This window comes from Drosophila yakuba, chromosome 2L (genome assembly GCF_016746365.2).
Source record: "Drosophila yakuba strain Tai18E2 chromosome 2L, Prin_Dyak_Tai18E2_2.1, whole genome shotgun sequence".
Classification (NCBI taxonomy): domain Eukaryota; kingdom Metazoa; phylum Arthropoda; class Insecta; order Diptera; family Drosophilidae; genus Drosophila; species Drosophila yakuba.
Window position 1 is genome coordinate 25247855 of NC_052527.2, and position 21418 is coordinate 25269272.

The 21418-nt window shown below is 41.3% G+C and overlaps 2 protein-coding genes across 3 annotated transcripts; one reads left to right on the forward strand and one right to left on the reverse strand.

Moving 5' to 3' along the window:
- Positions 1 to 703: 703 nt before the first annotated feature.
- LOC6539292 (craniofacial development protein 1) lies at positions 704 to 2139 on the reverse strand. Its single transcript, XM_002086151.4, has 2 exons — positions 1547 to 2139; positions 704 to 1484 (listed from the first exon to the last, which is right to left on the reverse strand). Exons 1-2 carry the CDS (start codon positions 2101 to 2103, stop codon positions 1394 to 1396), a joined length of 648 nt encoding a protein of 215 aa, XP_002086187.1. The 5' UTR covers positions 2104 to 2139; the 3' UTR covers positions 704 to 1393.
- A 7695-nt stretch (positions 2140 to 9834) lies between these two features.
- On the forward strand, positions 9835 to 19855 carry LOC120320870. 2 transcript variants are annotated; one of them, XM_039371837.2, is made up of 3 exons: positions 9835 to 14832; positions 15490 to 18059; positions 18717 to 19855. In XM_039371837.2, the coding sequence occupies exon 1, from the start codon at positions 9835 to 9837 to the stop codon at positions 11434 to 11436; it is 1602 nt and encodes a 533-aa protein (XP_039227771.1). In that variant the 3' UTR covers positions 11437 to 14832; positions 15490 to 18059; positions 18717 to 19855. The 2 variants fall into 2 exon arrangements, with proteins under 2 accessions (XP_039227771.1, XP_039227772.1); XM_039371838.2 differs by lacking the exon at positions 15490 to 18059 and having other exon boundaries at positions 9835 to 14355; positions 19786 to 19855.
- The last annotated feature ends 1563 nt before the right edge of the window (positions 19856 to 21418 follow it).

Below are 21418 nucleotides of genomic sequence, written 5' to 3' on the forward strand. Positions count from 1 at the left end.
GACGTCAGCTTCTTTTTGGAATTCGAACAACTCCGCTAGTAGCGACCAGCTGACCCACATTGTCGACCTCATCCTTCGACCACATTCATATCCATACCAGGAAGTTCTGCAACGACGCGCCCTTTCTACTACCTGCACCTCACTAAACACCCATAATGTGCGTCAAACTTGCTCACTTAGCAGCGGTTGTGGAACTTGGAATTTGTAGCACGAGGGCTGTTTTATATTTTTGGTTGTATGGGCTATTTGGGGACTTTATCAAAGAATTAAAATCAAAAAAATAAGAAATGAAATAACGAACTTGCTTTTTGCTACCTCCAAAATCTACAAGTGCATTTAAAACAACATATTTAAAATCAAGACCCCACAATTTTGCAGATTACTCCCCCCATAAAGGTGTTACCAATATACACAGAAATACATATTATCAGTCTTTAATATAACTTTTCTGTCTGAACATGTAAATGAGTCAACCCCATATTTTTACCGTTTAAAAAAAGAAAGCAAAAAACAAATGATAAGTACATCCATTTTCAGAGGTTGTTTTAACATGCACGGTGTTTCAAAATTTCAAGTTTTCCTAAAACTGTTTCTCTTTGGTGCGGTCATACCGTTAGCGCTAGCTAGGAACTTTACCCACTAACAATAACAAGATATCCTACGATAACTAGTTATTAAAAAATACATTTCAACGTTTAAAAAATTATGTGAAAATCTTTTTTTTTATTTCTCTTAAACGGAGTAATATTCGAAGAAACATACAGAAGTGCTTAAAGTATAATACATTCTTCTTCACCGGTTTCAATAGATTCAACCTTTAACAGGTTATTAATCGTGTTTTCATGAAGTTTTAGATAGCTTAAAAAAACCTTTCGGTCAATATACAAATGTTGCTTGTCGAGTAATCGTTTTATATGGTTTTCGGTTAAACGAATATAACTAAAACGTTTTAAGTTGTAAGCTTAGTATTATTGTAAGTATTTGAATTTTGAAAACAACAAAAAAGCTCTAATAGCTGAGGCCTACCACGAATTGGAAAAATAAACATGTATTTGAGTCAACTAGTTTTTTCTGGAATATTTTGTTTTTAAATGTTAAATGGTCATGTTGATCTTTTTGCAGCTGCTATAGGATATTGAAAACTACAAACAAATGTCAAAAAAAAATAAACTGGTTGATTTCAAGAAAACAAATTTGTCGGGTGATTTAGATTTCTTTAATTTTTTCCATTGTATGCTCAAAATTTTTTTTTTATTTTGTTATAGAATATAATTTAAGTTTTTATAACTCTATATGTATATATTCTTTTGAACAGCGAAATATATTAAAAGTTTGCGCTACCAAAGCGTTTAATTCGATAGTTTATAAAGCCAAGTCGACGTAGGTTTAGGGGTTAGTATGGTCTGCGAGAAAGCCGCAAGTTCTTCTCAATTTCAAACTGTCTAAGATCGGTTCTCTGCAAGAAGTCTTGGCGGTCCAAATACCTAAATCGTTAGATAATAAATTATAGTTTATCAATTTAAATGCAGTGTTTATCCGAACTTACCCGTCCTTGCCTTTGTTATGGGAGCACAGAAGTTCGTCTATACCTTCGTCTTGTTTAAATATTTTCCAATCCAATTGTGACCTCTCAAGCACTGTCAAGTTTTTTTTCTTTTCGAGTTTATTCATAATAGAGCCGATACCGTTTTTAGCGGATGGTCGTTTAATTGTTCCGTTTTTTGAAACTGAAACAGGCGGAGTCCACTTTTTTATGGGACCGTGTTTTGGAGTTTTTACTTCCGTACCGCTCTTTTTATATTTATTACAAGTCTCTTGGGAACTATCTTCCGCAGGATAATTTGTTTTTTGGTTGTTTACACTTTCTGTCATAACGCCACCAAGAAAATCGGCCCACAAAGCATCCGATCGCGATTTATCACACTCCTCCTTTGAAATAAGGTCGTCACATTCCTTAGACTTGTACTCCCTATTATCGCCTGCAGAATGCCTTGTTACCCGCGAAATTTCACTTTTTTTGCTGCCCTTGCTTAAAGTCACCAAATCAACATTAAAGTCATCATCGCTTTCGCAGTCAGATGCATGTACTTCTTCTAGGTTCATCTCGTCGTGCTTTTCCAAAAAACTGTTTCTTATATCCAGAAAACATGACCATATCTTAAATAAAGTAAAATGCATTTCTCGATATTTTGATGAACATAAAAGTCTGAATTCCACTACGACACATTTACGCCTTATGCCATATTCTCAAAGATATCAATTTAACACCACCTTTTAGTAAAATATTATTAATTATTACTAGAAAAATATCTTTAATTACGGTTGTTAGGGTCTGGTTAAACTGTGCGTGCGTCATGAACAGCACACTTTTTTTTTAAATAAAATATTAAACTGCTAAAAATATAGCATAGACATAAAAAATATATAATTAATTATATTACAAAATAAATTACAACTCTCAAAAAGAATATTGCTGTGGTATTCGCATAATAGGTAATAAATCCAATTTTTAATCCAATTTTGTATCAAATTTAATATATTTTTATCAAAATGTAGTACTTAATAGTTCATAGCCACCAAAAGGAAACAACATTTAAATTTTTTATATATTATATTAAAGATCTTATATTTGTGATGTCTGAAGAGAAGATTTTCGAACTACTAGTTATATTAGGTATGTTTTCGAAACATCCGATTCGATACATGTCTGCCCGTTTTTACTATGAAACCCTTAAAGTTAGTATTAAGCAAGCCGGTTCAAGTCATACCTATGCTGTATAAGTTAGATTCAAAAAAATGCCACTGACTGTCAAACGAACAAGCCGCCAAAAACTTTCACGCCCACACTTTAGAAACATACGTATAATAGTTTTTCTTTCTACAATTTGACGCTCTTGAATGCCTTTTTGATTTGTAATTTTTAATTTTGTTGTATGTCTGGTCCTATTTATCGATATGCCAAAAAAAATTGGTTACGTTCACACTAACGCCCTCAAACCGCCCAACGAAACAAAACAGCAACGAAAATGAGTTAGTTTCTGTAAGATATTTAATAGGCCAATGATATTTAATTTTCTCACATAAATATTGTTAACCCCTAACATAAGGGCACAATTTGCCAGAGCCTTACACTTACCGTTGGCAAACATATTATATTGAAATGCAAATATTAAGGAGCTAGGCAGTTGCAACTGCGGGAGCTGCAATTATAAGAAATTAATGTATGTGTACCTAGAATGGTTAATGAAGTATTAAGGTAAGCGATCCGAAACGACTTGTTAGACTTGATAAGGATACTGAATGTCGATCCTCTTACTTTGGAATCGATATTTAGGGGTCCGGTAGTCGTAGAAAAATCCCTGCCGAAACCGTTGAACGAAGCGGCAGAAATCCACGCATGGGATATAAAGCACTACGACGGCCAGGATTGTGCTTGATCCTGGAATAGCATCCCCAAAATGTTGTCGGGGATTATATAAAAAAAATTGTGGAATTGGGGACATCGAAGAAGTGTTCATCTTCTTTACCATTTTCGGTGCCAAATAGTAGCGTATTCTGCTGGTATGCCAATTAAAACATTTGTTTCTAGGAATCACAGAAGAACAGGCAGTCTGAGATGCAATAGGAATCATTTAAGAGATCTCGCATTCAAGACTATTCGCACCTAAAAAAAAGTTTCAGCGCAAAAAAGTTCAAATTACTTTCAAGCTAAATTGGCTTCACGAACAAGTAACGAACGATAACACAATGTTAATTGCCATCATGAACCAAAAGTTAAATTTGATCTCTAAAGAGATCCAGAGACCAACTTGCACATCAGTTAGCACTTGGAGAAGGCCTAAGTAGTCATTATTGCGAAAGAAGTCAATAGATGTCCAAATGCGATAATTTCCGACACAAAACGAAAGCCGAACGCGTTTTCTGTATATAGGATGTGTCTCAACTGCTTTAGCAGCGACTACTAGGATGAGGAATACCGAGGACAGACAAACAATAACACATCACTTGAAACCACATCAGGAGCAGCAACCGAACTGCAATTTACTTCTGCTAACAACACCAGCTACTTGTATCTGCTACTTGGATCAAAATCGCAAAAAAATTTGGTTTCTAAAATAATGTCATCACAGCTGTCCTTAAAACTCCACGATACTACACTTTGTATCGAAAACCAGCAAAGCAAGAGAAAATGTGAAAATGGAATCAATTAATAAAAACTTTACTTAACTAGGAGAAGCCTGTGTGTTACGACATATCATACCAAATAAGCCGGCTCACCAATTAATTCAACTTTAATCTGCAAGCAATATATACCCGAGCAATATATATCCAGGAAGTATTCACATGACAGAAAGGATTGACGAGCAAGGAAGGTTTGACTTTCTTATCGGAGCAGATCATTACTATTTAGTACTACTGCCACAACAGACTCAGTTAAGACTTAGGAGTCCCAATTGTAAGCATATGCCAACCTTGCCTGTCAAGTACGGTGGTAACCCCGGGAGAATAGATGGCCACGCTTATGTGTGCTCGCGCAGCGTCTGTACGCGTCATCATATTTAATTCATTTAATTTTCATATATCTTATTTTATTTATTAAACTTATATTTGCTCAATCTCATTGCCTCACCACTCCTAAAGCCATTCCTCCTTACAGTTCAGAAGTGGGATGATCATGTGCAAAGACAGACAGTAGCGAACGCGTTGGCAAAGAATAACGGAACTTAGTTACGATTGAAACATATGTACGTAGATGCAAAGCGTTGTATCTATCAGTGTGTTGATACGAATATATACGAATATTTGTCTGCAAGCGGTGTGAATATACAAACGGTGTGAATATACAAGCGGTATTTCATACAAACGGTATAGGCATACAAACGGCGGGCATATAGACAACGTAACGCAACGCAAGAACGAATGAATCGCAACGTAACCGTGAAAAAACAATTACACAAACGCAACGCGAAAATATTTCCGTAACGAAACGTAAACACGTACGCCAATTCGGTATATACAAATACAATTTCGCGATGTTAAATAAGACATAAAATAAAATGAAATTTACAGAACTAAAAGTCGATCAGTTAAAGTTCCTGTTGCGGGAACGAATGGCCCACAACTGGATCGCGAGATCAATTAGTTCAACGTTTGATGACCCACGAAAAGTCTGACGAAATCGAGTTTTGTGTTTCTTTCGCGAATGAAGATACTGACGAAATGCCGGTGGTAGCACAACTTCAGGCCGAGATGAGCCAACTTCGTGAGATGATGACAAATTTTATTAGTTCGCAAATTGCTGCGACAAATGCAACGCAAGGTGCACAGGCGGCTGCAGCCAACGTAATACCTGTACCACCGAGTCCAACAGTTGAAATCGTACACACTAGCACGATTACACGACATGCATCGGTCAAGGAAATCGGTAATACCCTGCCAGAGTATGGTCCAATGGATGAGAATGGTATCTCTGTGGATGCCTATCATTGGGACGAAAAACTTCTCTTGCTTGCCATTTATACTCGACTAAAGGGCGCTGCCAGAATGTGGCTAGATGCGTCTACAGTTTTACACACCATCTAGAGCGAATTTTCGAATGCTATTAGAGATGAGTTCGGTTCGACACCCGACGAAGCCGAGATTCATTACATAATGTCAAATGCTGTTCGCCGACAGAAGGAAACTATCAAGGAGTACTGCTTTCGCATGTCAGCCCTTGGAAATCGTTACAATTTAAGCGAGTCTGCTACTATTCGATTTGCCCGAACTGGGTTAAAGCAACGAGAGCAACAGAGCATTGTGACCACAAAATTTGCAACGATGAAACAGATGCGTGACGTCATTGACGAGTATTTTGTCAACCGGGGTAGGCTTCAACTGCCAAAATACGATCCAGTATCGAACAACGATGAACCGAAATCTAAGCAACACGAGTCTGCAACAACAAACGATAAATTAAAATGCCTTAATTGCGGCGAACCAGGTCATTTTTCGAACAAATGCCCACAACCACCGAAACGACACCGATGTAGTACGTGTAATAAAGTACACCCCAGCAACGGTAACTGCGTTAAGCCCGAAGCGAGTACACGACGCCTTGGGGCAACGAATCAAGATAAGTGCTTCTACAAAACCATCATTGTCCAATCGAAACCGTATACTGCGTTGACACAGGTAGCCAAGCTAGCATGGTTCGTGCGACTGTAGCACAACAACTCGACGCCGAACGATGCAAGTGTGCTATGCAAATTCATGGTATTTGTGGTGGAGTACGCATTCTAAACGAGGTAATCATCATCGAACTGATCATCGATAATACTGCCACCGAAGCACTGATGTATATAGGCGAAGACAAAATCGTACAGCAAGATTTTTTTATCGGCCAGGATATCCTTGTTAACCCAAATCTTACGCTGAAGTTTGAGAACGGAATGATGACTTTTGAGAGCAAACGAGCAACACAGCAAGTATCTCACTTCAAGAAAATTACTAATCTTCTTTCTAATATCGACAGTAATGACGATAAGACCCGCATGCAGAACCTACTAGAAGATTATTCCGATGTCTTTTCCTCTGGCCTCAAAGGAATTGGAAAAACTAATGTGGTCGAAGTTGAAATTGAAGTAGAAGATAAACAGGCAGTGGCCCAAGCGCCATACCGAATTCCTGAACCTAAGCGTGACGTTGTGAATGCTATGATAGACGAACTCCTCCAACACGATATTATTGCCAAATCAACATCAAAGTATGCGAGCCCAGTAGTTTTGATTAAAAAGAAGAACGGAGGCGATCGACTGTGTGTTGACTACCGATGTCTGAACAAGTTGATCAAGAAAGAAAACTTTCCTGTGCCAAATATTGAAGAACGTTTACAAGAAGCGAAACGATTCAAATTCTTTTCTACGTTGGATTTGAACAGCGGATATTATCAGATCGTAGTATCACCTGAGAGTGTGACCTGAGAGTGCTACGAGAATTTGGACTCACCCTGAATGTTGACAAGTGCGAATTGTACAAGCAGACAATTTCATTCTTGGCTTTGCGGATACTTTCGAAAGTTTATCCCCGGATACGCCATTATTTTCGAGCCCTTACGCAAGCTACTACGCAAGGACCAGCCGTAAAATGGGAACCACAGCAGGATGACGCATTTAATGAACTTAAACAACGCCTTATTTCGAAGCCTGTTCTTATTAGCTACGACGTCAGCGCAGAACACGAAATACATACTCATGCTAGTTCTGTTGGTTTACCCGGAGTTCTATTGCAAACGGAACATGATCAGTTAAAGCCAGTAGCCTATTATAGCCGATCGACGACATACAGCGAAATGTAGTTCCACAGCTACGAGCTAGAAGCTTTGGCTGTTGTCGAGTCACTGGAACGTTTCAAGTATTATGTCTATGGGAAACAAATTCGAATCATCACTGATTGTAATGCGCTAAGAACGACGATGGAGAAACGAGAGCTGATACCCCGAATTGCCAGGTGGTGGCTACGCATCCAAGAATTCGATATTGAGATACTGCATCGCTCAGGTACGCGTATGGAACACGTCGATGCCTTAAGCCGAGCACCATATGAAAATTCGCGTGGAATGAAAGAAGCTGACCTAAAGATATTCAAGACCGTCATATATGAAGCCGATTGGTTGTTTGCTGTACAATTGCAGGACGAGAAAATAAAACGAATTGCTAGCGAAATGATCGCTAAGATCACTGAGAACGATGAGTATGTCCTTGAACTTGGTCGCTTATATCGCAAACATAACAACAAGCACCTTTGGGTTGTACCCAAGCAGTTAAGCTATCGCATTCTTGTAGAATGTCACGACAACGCAGGACATATGAGCACCGACAAAACAGTCAGCCGAATTATAAATCAATTTTGGTGCCCCCGTATGCGAAATTATGTTAAAGGATACATTAATTCATGCGTAGGTTGTTCCCTGTATAAACAACGAGGAGGTCGCCAAGAGGATCAATACCATTACGATAACATCAAGCCAGTACCGTTCGCTACGGTATACATCGATCATCTAGGACCTTTTCCGAGAAGTTCCAAGCGTAATGAGCATATCCTGGTAATCGTTGATGCATTTACAAAGTTTACGATTATACGAGCCGTTAAAAGCACCGCAACCGGACACGTTGTTGAAATTCTCCGAAATGTTTGCAGCTACGTTGGAATGCCTGAAAGAATCGTGACCGACGAAGGAACTGTTTTTACGTTAAAAGACTTCGAAAAATTCTGTCGAGAACATAATGTCAAGCATGTTCTTAATGCTGTTCGCACCCCGCGAGCAAATGGACATGCCGAACGCACTAACCGCATAATCCTATCAATGCTATTGCCTACTGTTGAGAATGAGAAGCGCTGGGATAAGAAACTGTACCAAATCCAGTGGAGCATTAACACGATGACCAACAAGACTACTAATCGTTCTCCATTTCAGCTATTATATTGTTATGAGCCACGAGTCACGTTGAAGAACTCCGTAGTACAAGCGTTGCAATGTACTGATGACCAAGTGCCGACTACCGAAGAGTTGCAACAGCTTCGTACCGATACTGCAACACGAATTGACGAACATCGAGCAGAAGCTATGAAACGTTACGATGCCAAACACGCCAAGCCGACGGTTTACAGCGAAGAAGATTTAGTTTTGGCCGAAAACGAACCAGTTAGTACAGGCACCTCACGTAAACTTGAGCCTCGTTATAAAAGCCCGTTTATCATCGTAAAGAAACTACCACGTAATCGATATTTGGTCGAAGATTTGCCGAATGCCCAACGAACTCAGCGACACTATAAATCCGTGTATGCGTCCGATAAACTCATGCCGTGGTGCCCGATACCATTAGAGGACACCGATAATGAAGACAACCCAGCAGATAACTATCTTAACGATTCGTGCGAGGTCGCTACGATATGTCAGGAAGCCGACTGTTAGCATATGGCAACCTTGCCTGTCAAGTATGGTGGTAACCCGGGAGAACAGATGGCCACGCTAATGTGTGTTCGCTCAGTCGTCGTCGAAGAGCAAGCCGTCGCGCAGCGTCTGTACGCGTGATCATATTTAATTCATTTAATATTTCATATATCTAATTTCATTTAATAAACTTATATTTGCTCAATCTCATTGCCTCACCACTCCTAAAACCATTCCTCCTTACACAATGCATCACAACACAAAGCTGTGATGGATTGTTTTCGGAGGGAGATTCCGCCGGCAAGGGCTGGGAGGCATTTCTTAGGAAATCTCCAAGTGGCAGCAGCCAAAGTTTATTGTAAAACTCCCAACAGGCTTCAGTCCTGGAGGCATTACGTAGAACTGCAACAAATTATTAACACATACATGTAAGACGGGGTATTGGGACTTCTTAACAAAAGCAGTACTCGAGTAGATTTAAGAAGAGATGCAGAAAAAGTATTAAGACAGCAGAGCAGCAGCAGAGCGACAGAAGAGAGCAGTAGAAACAGCAGAGCGACAGAAGAGAGAAGCGATAGCAGAGAGCAGCAGCAGAGCGAGAGAAGGGGATTCGGAGAGTAGAAGTCAGCAGATACGGACGTCAGAGAACGAGTGAAGAAAGCAGAAAAAAGAAAAGCAGAAAACTTAAACTAAACTTGTAACATTCATCGTTAATAATAATACTGATATTTAAATACCTATAATAATAAAAACCAAAGTTGAGTAAATCTCATCTTACATTTGGGGGCTCGTCCTAACCTGAAAATTGCAAGTGACGCCGTCCCGAAAAGTCTCAACGCCGTTCCGAGAAGTCTCAAAAGACGAAGAAGAAGAGTTTGACAGACGCCGGTTAGCAACGGGGAATGCGTGTGAGTGAAAAGGAAATTAAGCAAGAGCCGTCGCGGATTCCAAATTCAAAAGGAAAACAGCCATATTACACAAGGTCAGTGGCTGCAGCAGACAAAAAGATTAAAATGAGTACGCCGTTGGAAAGCGATTGCGAAATAAGTGGAAATGAAAATACGAAAGAAATGAAAATTGTGCAAGAACTTGTCGCAACAAGCGGAGAGCAATGTGGGAATGCAAGAAGCAACATGCAGAATCTTGTCGCAACAAGCGGAGAGCAAGGTGGGAATGCAAGAAACAACATGCAGAATCATGTCGGGACAAGTGGAGAGCAACGTGGCGCAGCTGGTTTAATCGAAAGCAGCTCGATCGACGAAAATACAAGAACGCTGAAAGATTTAGTGCAGCTTCTTGCTATTAAGATTGGAGCGGAGGAGCGAAACAACGGTTGCTCGATTACGGCAGAAAGCTTTGCGAAGATCATTCCAGAGTTTGACGGAGAGTCCATGCCGGTTAAAAATTGGTTTGAAAATTTTGAGATGAATGCGGCAGCCTACGATCTGAACATTAAGCAGATGTATGTTCAGGCTCGCGCCAAAATGACGAACACAGCGAAGTTGTTTTTGGACTCTACGTATGTACACCAATACTCAGAGATGCGTATGCTGATGGAGACAGAGTTCAGTCGACAATATGTGTGCAGCGCGGATGTACACGAGCAGCTCCGCGACCGCAAGAAACGCAAGCAGGAATCTTTTCACGAATACCTACTACAGATGAAAAAGATCGCTTCACTTGGCAACATTGATGCACGTTCAGTTATCCGCTATGTTGTTGACGGCTTGAACATGAGAAGTGATTTCAGATACTCTCTCTACAGTTGCAAGTCTTACAAAGAACTACAGGAGCAGTATGAGGTGTTCGACCGTGTGGTCGAGAAGCCATTTAATCCTAATGAGGGAAAGTGGACGTCGAGCCAGAAAAAGCAGCACGAGGGACAGCACGACAGGAAGAGTCACTGCTTTAACTGCGGATCATTAGATCATCATCGTAAGGACTGCAAGTCTGCTGTAAAATGCTTCAGTTGCAACAAAGAGGGTCACATGTCAAGAGATTGTCCTGGGTCAGCTGCTGGTGTCCAAGTTGTACGCAGCTCAAGTCGCATGAAAAATGTCACTATCAACAATGTGGCAGTGGAGTGTCTGGTAGATACGGGAGCCGATGTATCTATACTGCGCAAGTATATCTTTAACAAGATACCAAATGTTACCCTGGAGAGGTGTGCGTCGAAGCTTCGAGGGCTGGGAAGGAAGATTACGTGCACAGTTGGCTACTTTTTGGCGGAGGTTGCGGTGGGCAAGGAGATGACTAGACACAAGTTCGTCGTAGTGGAGGATGAAGACATCGAGTATGATGCGCTGCTCGGTTTTGATTTTGTATCGAAGTTTGACTTTTCGCTGTCGGCCGACGGATACAAGTTTTCTTCCCCGCTGGGGGAGAAAGCTTGTGAGGAACCAAATCAGATGAGTATTTACAACATAATAAATTCAGATGATGAAATAGATGTTCCTCCGCAGTTCGCTAAAGAGGTGTCGCTGCTGATCAATAACTATCAATAACTGAAATCATCCCATTTCGTCAATCCCCAAGTAGATTTGCGATTGCCGAAGAGAATGACGTAGAAAAGCAGATCATCGAATGGTTAGATGCTGGAATCATTCGCCCATCTACATCTAACTTTGCTAGCCGTCTTGTACTGGTTAACAAAAAAGATGGCACACGGCGTATTTGCGTCGATTTTCGAAAGCTGAACTCGATGGTTTTGAGAGACTGTTTTCCCGTTCCTATAATCGACGACGTTCTGCAAAAGCTGCAAAAAGCACGCCTTTTTACTGTAATGGACTTGGAGAATGGTTTCTTCCACGTGGCCATTGAGGAGGATAGCAAAAAATTCACAGCCTTCATCACCAAATCCGGATTGTACGAATTCAATAGAACCCCGTTTGGATTTCGGAACTCGCCAGCTGTTTTTATTCGTTACGTTAATCACGTGTTCCAAGAGCTGATGAGCAGAGATGTACTCGACTTGTACATGGATGATACTGCAGAGCAATGTTTGGAAAAGATTAAACTCGTGTTTAACAGAGCTGGAGCGTTTGGCCTGAAGATAAAGTGGCGAAAATGTCACTTCTTGCAAAAGAAGATTTATTTTTTGGGCCACAACATTGAGGACGAAAACGTATGGCCTGGACAGGAAAAGACAGCTGCGGTCAGCAAATTTCCGGTGCCAAAAAACGTCAGAGCAGTCCAAGCTTTTTTAGGGCTGACTGGATTTTTCAGAAAATTTGTATTGAATTATTCGCAGATTGCACGCCCATTAACTGACCTGCTGCGAAAAGATGTTTGCTTTCAAATGGCCCATCCGCAGATGAATGCATTCCATAGTTTGAAGGATGCGTTGACAAAGGAACCCGTTTTAAAGTTGTATATCAGAGCGGCCAAAACTGAATTACACACGGATGCATCAAAAGATGGATTTGCAGCGGTTTTAATGCAGTGGTTCGATGGCAGACTCCATCCAATACAATACTGGAGTAAGAAGACGTCAGAAGCTGAGTCCCGCCAGCACAGTTATATCCTAGAAGCAAAGGCCGTTTACATAGCGGTGAAGAAATTTAGACATTATCTGCTGGGATCGCCGTTTAAGCTGGTTACGGATTGCTCTGCTTTTAAACAAACCCTACAGAAAGCGGATGTTCCGAGGGCAGTCACGCAGTGGATTGTTTACCTGCAGGATTTCGAGTTTGCAGTGGAACATCGCCCTGGGGAACGGTTGAAGCATGTGGACTGCCTTAGTCGCAATCCCGATCGTGTGATGCTCGTGTCCTCTGAGATCACAGCTCGAATCAAAGTCGCACAAGGAAAAGATGAGATGCTACAATTGTATAATTGTAGTGAACAACTGTGTGAGATGCATCATTTTCAACAAGAAACTTGGCAAGAAGGAAGGATTCCTAAGCTGTATTGATAAAGGTGATCAACCCCTTCACACGCTGCACGTTGATCATTTGGGCCCATGGATGCTACGGGAAAACAGTACAAGTACATATTTGCGATGGTGGATTCATTTACAAAGTTTATATGGCTGTTCCCAACGAAAACTACAAGCTGTGAGGAGACACTGAAGAAGTTAAAGATTTGGTCAGAAGTTTTTGGCAACCCCGTGAGGATGGTTTCGGACAGAGGCTCCGCTTTCACAGCCAACTTGTTTGCAGAACATATGAAGGAAAACGGAATCGAGCACGTTTGGAGTACAACAGGGGTTCCACGTGGAAATGGACAAGTTGAAAGGGTGCATCGTACAATTTTGTCGATTATTTCAAAGATGTCGGCGGATGAACCAGCCAAGTGGTTTAAGGCAGTGCCAGACGTGCAGAGAGCGGTCAATTCACACGTACATGCATCAACCAAGAAGTCACCATTTGACCTGCTATTCGGAGTGCAGATGAACAATAAGCCAATGGATCGTATTCTACAGCTTTTGGAGGAGGAGATGTATTTGAATTTTGACGAGCAACGACAGCAACTGAGAAAGGATGCAAAGATCGAGATTCAACGCGCACAGGAATCTTATAAAAGGAATTTTGACCTTAAGCGGAAACCAGAAGTCGCATATAAAGTAGGAGACCTAGTCGCTATACGCCGGACACAATTTGTTGCGGGAAAGAAGTTGGCTGGAGAATATATGGGACCGTACGAAGTTTCAACTGTCAAGAGGAACGGCAGATACGAAGTTCGAAAGGCAGCAGATTTTGAAGGCCCATGTAAGACTTCCACAAGTTGTGATTACATGAAGTTGTGGAGGTATGTCCAGGACAATGAGGATGATTGGTCATCTGGGACAGATGAATAGTCAGGAATGGCCGAATGTAAGACGGGGTATTGGGACTTCTCAACAAAAGCAGTACTCGAGTAGATTTAAGAAGAGATGCAGAAAAAGTATTAAGACAGCAGAGCAGCAGCAGAGCGACAGAAGAGAGCAGTAGAAACAGCAGAGCGACAGAAGAGAGAAGCGACAGCAGAGAGCAGCAGCAGAGCGAGAGAAGGGGATTCGGAGAGTAGAAGTCAGCAGATACGGACGTCAGAGAACGAGTGAAGAAAGCAGAAAAAACAAAAGCAGAAAACTTAAACTAAACTTGTAACATTCATCGTTAATAATAATACTGATATTTAAATACCTATAATAATAAAAACCAAAGTTGAGTAAATCTCATCTTACATACATATGTAACTTACAAATTAATAATGCATGTTCCAGAAACATAGACGCAGCGCAAGTTAGTTTCCAAATGCTGCCACGCCCAGTCGAACGTCTAAAATCCGCCCACACTTTTTGTTATTTTTTTTAATTTTTATTATTTATTTCATATTTGGAATGCCGGCGGGACCCAACCTCCATCATTCGGGTGGGACGGTCACAGTTCACCAAAGGGGTATTGACCCCCAAAATATGGGAAATCTAGAAACATGACACCTAGGTGGGAACACTTTGTATAGAAGACCGTTGTCCAGAGTAGCTAAGAAAAAGGCTCTAAGCCAGTATAAAAAGACCTCAACCCGCCCATAAAGAATTTAGTTCTCGGGGTTCAGTACTCGAGATACATTTCTCGAGAGTCAATATTCAAGAGTCGATTCTCAAGATTCCCTTCTCGGGAATCCCATCCTCGGGATTCTATTCTCGGGAAGTCTATCCACGAGCGGTATCTACTCAAGTGAAGACTGTCTTAAACGCCAAGAACTTCAGGATGCTAGGACTTAAACTGGAAGGATCAAGGGCCAGCATAAGGAACTATTGCGCAACACCAATAGTGCATAGCGCGGGAAACGGAGTCCACTCAGCAGATATGAGCAGAGTAGTGAAGAAAACAATACGTCAATTAAAACTCACTTGCCTAGCCTCAAAAGTGATCCGGTGCTTTTTTTATGTGGTTATCAGCAAAGACAAAGTAACAGCGGTGAGTGCATAATTCAAGTAAACTGAGAATCGGATAGCGGCCGAAGAGTACTGCAGAAAAACATTTATGCCAACGTATATATACATATCGAAATAGACGATCTTTTCTTATTGTATTTTTATACCCGTTACTCTTAGAGTAAACAAGTATACTAAAGTCGTTAAAACATATGTAAGAGGCAGAAGAAAGCGTTTCCGACCATATAAAGTATATTTTTCTTGATCAGGATTAATTGCCAAGTCGATCTGGCCATGTCCGTCTATCCCTCTGTCTGTTTCCAGAGACAGGGGCCAGTTTGTTAACCCATGTCGCCACGCCCACTCTTACGCCCAGAAACTGCCCAAAACTGCCACACCCACACTTTTGAAAAATACGTTTAAATTTCTTTATTTTTTTGTTACCCTTGTAATTTTCAATCGCTTTTCCAAAAAAAATGTTGCCACGCTCACTCTAATGCCCAGAAACAGCTAAAGACTGTCAGTGTTCAAATTACTCCTTCACACTTCTACTAGCTGAGTAACGGGTATCAGATAGTGGGGAAGTCGACTATAGCGTACTCTCCTGGTTGTTGTTTGTTTGTGTATATTACGTTATTGTTCGGTTTACAAATTATTGGTGCGCGAATGTATATGTATTTATAATTCCATATGTTTATAGCACCAGCCAGGATCCAACGCGTCGAGTTCTCATCGCTCAGGATTAAAGTGGGGTATGTTTAACAGAACACTGTTCCCGTGTTTTATTTATATTATTATATATGCGTATATTCTCGTGCCAATTTTATTTTTATACGGTCAGGTATAAAAAAATATTTTATTGTAAACCTCTTCCAGGCAATGTACTTTATTATTAGAAATTAACTTTTCAGCGGCGAGTATTCGCCTTGTTTTTTATATGCAAAGACAAGTGACGTGCGCACCGTTTTCCGGTGAAGAATTTGATACTCCCCGCTAAAAACAATTATAGTCAACTTATCAAATTCTTTGTATGCTAGCCTTTAGTTTTTGTATTACATATGATACTAGCCAACCACATGTTAATAGTTTAAGCTACAACAAAATAAGTAGGTAAACATTTCCAAAAGGGGTGCTTACGGGAGAAGTGTAGTAGGTCAAAAACGATGACATAACGTTTGACGTTTAATCTTGACAAACGCGGATCGTATAGTGAACAACTGTGTGAGATGCATCATTTTCAACAAGAAACTTGGCAAGAAGGAAGGATTCCTAAGCTGTATTGATAAAGGTGATCAACCCCTTCACACGCTGCACGTTGATCATTTGGGCCCATGGATGCTACGGGAAAACAGTACAAGTACATATTTGCGATGGTGGATTCATTTACAAAGTTTATATGGCTGTTCCCAACGAAAACTACAAGCTGTGAGGAGACACTGAAGAAGTTAAAGATTTGGTCAGAAGTTTTTGGCAACCCCGTGAGGATGGTTTCGGACAGAGGCTCCGCTTTCACAGCCAACTTGTTTGCAGAACATATGAAGGAAAACGGAATCGAGCACGTTTGGAGTACAACAGGGGTTCCACGTGGAAATGGACAAGTTGAAAGGGTGCATCGTACAATTTTGTCGATTATTTCAAAGATGTCGGCGGATGAACCAGCCAAGTGGTTTAAGGCAGTGCCAGACGTGCAGAGAGCGGTCAATTCACACGTACATGCATCAACCAAGAAGTCACCATTTGACCTGCTATTCGGAGTGCAGATGAACAATAAGCCAATGGATCGTATTCTACAGCTTTTGGAGGAGGAGATGTATTTGAATTTTGACGAGCAACGACAGCAACTGAGAAAGGATGCAAAGATCGAGATTCAACGCGCACAGGAATCTTATAAAAGGAATTTTGACCTTAAGCGGAAACCAGAAGTCGCATATAAAGTAGGAGACCTAGTCGCTATACGCCGGACACAATTTGTTGCGGGAAAGAAGTTGGCTGGAGAATATATGGGACCGTACGAAGTTTCAACTGTCAAGAGGAACGGCAGATACGAAGTTCGAAAGGCAGCAGATTTTGAAGGCCCATGTAAGACTTCCACAAGTTGTGATTACATGAAGTTGTGGAGGTATGTCCAGGACAATGAGGATGATTGGTCATCTGGGACAGATGAATAGTCAGGAATGGCCGAATGTAAGACGGGGTATTGGGACTTCTCAACAAAAGCAGTACTCGAGTAGATTTAAGAAGAGATGCAGAAAAAGTATTAAGACAGCAGAGCAGCAGCAGAGCGACAGAAGAGAGCAGTAGAAACAGCAGAGCGACAGAAGAGAGAAGCGACAGCAGAGAGCAGCAGCAGAGCGAGAGAAGGGGATTCGGAGAGTAGAAGTCAGCAGATACGGACGTCAGAGAACGAGTGAAGAAAGCAGAAAAAACAAAAGCAGAAAACTTAAACTAAACTTGTAACATTCATCGTTAATAATAATACTGATATTTAAATACCTATAATAATAAAAACCAAAGTTGAGTAAATCTCATCTTACATACATATGTAACTTACAAATTAATAATGCATGTTCCAGAAACATAGACGCAGCGCAAGTTAGTTTCCAAATGCTGCCACGCCCAGTCGAACGTCTAAAATCCGCCCACACTTTTTGTTATTTTTTTTAATTTTTATTATTTATTTCATATTTGGAATGCCGGCGGGACCCAACCTCCATCATTCGGGTGGGACGGTCACAGTTCACCAAAGGGGTATTGACCCCCAAAATATGGGAAATCTAGAAACATGACACCTAGGTGGGAACACTTTGTATAGAAGACCGTTGTCCAGAGTAGCTAAGAAAAAGGCTCTAAGCCAGTATAAAAAGACCTCAACCCGCCCATAAAGAATTTAGTTCTCGGGGTTCAGTACTCGAGATACATTTCTCGAGAGTCAATATTCAAGAGTCGATTCTCAAGATTCCCTTCTCGGGAATCCCATCCTCGGGATTCTATTCTCGGGAAGTCTATCCACGAGCGGTATCTACTCAAGTGAAGACTGTCTTAAACGCCAAGAACTTCAGGATGCTAGGACTTAAACTGGAAGGATCAAGGGCCAGCATAAGGAACTATTGCGCAACACCAATAGTGCATAGCGCGGGAAACGGAGTCCACTCAGCAGATATGAGCAGAGTAGTGAAGAAAACAATACGTCAATTAAAACTCACTTGCCTAGCCTCAAAAGTGATCCGGTGCTTTTTTTATGTGGTTATCAGCAAAGACAAAGTAACAGCGGTGAGTGCATAATTCAAGTAAACTGAGAATCGGATAGCGGCCGAAGAGTACTGCAGAAAAACATTTATGCCAACGTATATATACATATCGAAATAGACGATCTTTTCTTATTGTATTTTTATACCCGTTACTCTTAGAGTAAACAAGTATACTAAAGTCGTTAAAACATATGTAAGAGGCAGAAGAAAGCGTTTCCGACCATATAAAGTATATTTTTCTTGATCAGGATTAATTGCCAAGTCGATCTGGCCATGTCCGTCTATCCCTCTGTCTGTTTCCAGAGACAGGGGCCAGTTTGTTAACCCATGTCGCCACGCCCACTCTTACGCCCAGAAACTGCCCAAAACTGCCACACCCACACTTTTGAAAAATACGTTTAAATTTCTTTATTTTTTTGTTACCCTTGTAATTTTCAATCGCTTTTCCAAAAAAAATGTTGCCACGCTCACTCTAATGCCCAGAAACAGCTAAAGACTGTCAGTGTTCAAATTACTCCTTCACACTTCTACTAGCTGAGTAACGGGTATCAGATAGTGGGGAAGTCGACTATAGCGTACTCTCCTGGTTGTTGTTTGTTTGTGTATATTACGTTATTGTTCGGTTTACAAATTATTGGTGCGCGAATGTATATGTATTTATAATTCCATATGTTTATAGCACCAGCCAGGATCCAACGCGTCGAGTTCTCATCGCTCAGGATTAAAGTGGGGTATGTTTAACAGAACACTGTTCCCGTGTTTTATTTATATTATTATATATGCGTATATTCTCGTGCCAATTTTATTTTTATACGGTCAGGTATAAAAAAATATTTTATTGTAAACCTCTTCCAGGCAATGTACTTTATTATTAGAAATTAACTTTTCAGCGGCGAGTATTCGCCTTGTTTTTTATATGCAAAGACAAGTGACGTGCGCACCGTTTTCCGGTGAAGAATTTGATACTCCCCGCTAAAAACAATTATAGTCAACTTATCAAATTCTTTGTATGCTAGCCTTTAGTTTTTGTATTACATATGATACTAGCCAACCACATGTTAATAGTTTAAGCTACAACAAAATAAGTAGGTAAACATTTCCAAAAGGGGTGCTTACGGGAGAAGTGTAGTAGGTCAAAAACGATGACATAACGTTTGACGTTTAATCTTGACAAACGCGGATCGTATTGTGCAGCCCGCGACGATCCACCAGGCATGCGGACGCATGAAGGGGAGGGAATGTGGCCGAAACAATGCCCGATCGTTTTACAATCAAGCTACAGCTTAGCTAGTGTGGCAGTGAGGACTGCTGACTGACGAATGGTACGAACTTTTACAGGCACTTCTAATATATATTCTCGTTATGTTGGAGAGGTGAGGGGCTTACCAAGATCCCACGACCCAAAACCGACGAGCTTACGATGGCAACCTGGAATCTAAACATCGGATGCCCCTCCCTAACCTTTCTGTCGTGCCTCGGGTAGTCAGGGACGGCCAGGGTCGTCCAGGAAATTTATTTGTTTTAGGACAGTGGTGCTATTGTGGGATCCCCGACCCGAGTCCCAGTGATAAGGCTCAAAGTTTCAACCTTAATTAGGCTTATAAAGAGATGATTTATTTTAATTTCTACATGGAATAATATGGTAGGGAATGGTACGGCTGCGGGGCTGGCTCGGTGCGGTCGGCGCGGGGCTTCTCGCGTCTGAGGTCCGGTATCCGTGGGTGGAGCTTGTCGCGTCTGGATCCTAGGTGGGAACACTTTGTATAGAAGACCGTTGTCCAGAGTAGCTAAGAAAAAGGCTCTAAGCCAGTATAAAAAGACCTCAACCCGCCCATAAAGAATTTAGTTCTCGGGGTTCAGTACTCGAGATACAATTCTCGAGAGTCAATATTCAAGAGTCGATTCTCAAGATTCCCTTCTCGGGAATCCCATCCTCGGGATTCTATTCTCGGGAAGTCTATCCATAAAAATGTTGCCACGCTCACTCTAATGCCCAGAAACAGCTAAAGACTGTCAGTGTTCAAATTACTCCTTCACACTTCTACTAGCTGAGTAACGGGTATCAGATAGTGGGGAAGTCGACTATAGCGTACTCTCCTGGTTGTTGTTTGTTTGTGTATATTACGTTATTGTTCGGTATACAAATTATTGGTGCGCGAATGTATATGTATTTATAATTCCATATGTTTATAGCACCAGCCAGGATCCAACGCGTCGAGTTCTCATCGCTCAGGATTAAAGTGGGGTATGTTTAACAGAACACTGTTCCCGTGTTTTATTTATATTATTATATATGCGTATATTCTCGTGCCAATTTTATTTTTATACGGTCAGGTATAAAAAAATACTTTATTGTAAACCTCTTCCAGGCAATGTACTTTATTATTAGAAATTAACTTTTCAGCGGCGAGTATTCGCCTTGTTTTTTATATGCAAAGACAAGTGACGTGCGCACCGTTTTCCGGTGAAGAATTTGATACTCCCCGCTAAAAACAATTATAGTCAACTTATCAAATTCTTTGTATGCTAGCCTTTAGTTTTTGTATTACATATGATACTAGCCAACCACATGTTAATAGTTTAAGCTACAACAAAATAAGTAGGTAAACATTTCCAAAAGGGGTGCTTACGGGAGAAGTGTAGTAGGTCAAAAACGATGACATAACGTTTGACGTTTAATCTTGACAAACGCGGATCGTATTGTGCAGCCCGCGACGATCCACCAGGCATGCGGACGCATGAAGGGGAGGGAATGTGGCCGAAACAATGCCCGATCGTTTTACAATCAAGCTACAGCTTAGCTAGTGTGGCAGTGAGGACTGCTGACTGACGAATGGTGTGAACTTTTACAGGCACTTCTAATATATATTCTCGTTATGTTGGAGAGGTGAGGGGCTTACCAAGATCCCACGACCCAAAACCGACGAGCTTACGATGGCAACCTGGAATCTAAACATCGGATGCCCCTCCCTAACCTTTCTGTCGTGCCTCGGGTAGTCAGGGACGGCCAGGGTCGTCCAGGAAATTTATTTGTTTTAGGACAGTGGTGCTATTGTGGGATCCCCGACCCGAGTCCCAGTGATAAGGCTCAAAGTTTCAACCTTAATTAGGCTTATAAAGAGATGATTTATTTTAATTTCTACATGGAATAATATGGTAGGGAATGGTACGGCTGCGGGGCTGGCTCGGTGCGGTCGGCGCGGGGCTTCTCGCGTCTGAGGTCCGGTATCCGTGGGTGGAGCTTGTCGCGTCTGGATCCTCCGGCTGTAAACGGGTCCCTCGTGTTCGGTGCCTGAATGTCGTGCAATGCCTGGAAATACGTAGAAACGCTGGGGGGCCCTGAAGGGCCGGTTGTTGTTCTTATCGGACCCGAAAGTTAGT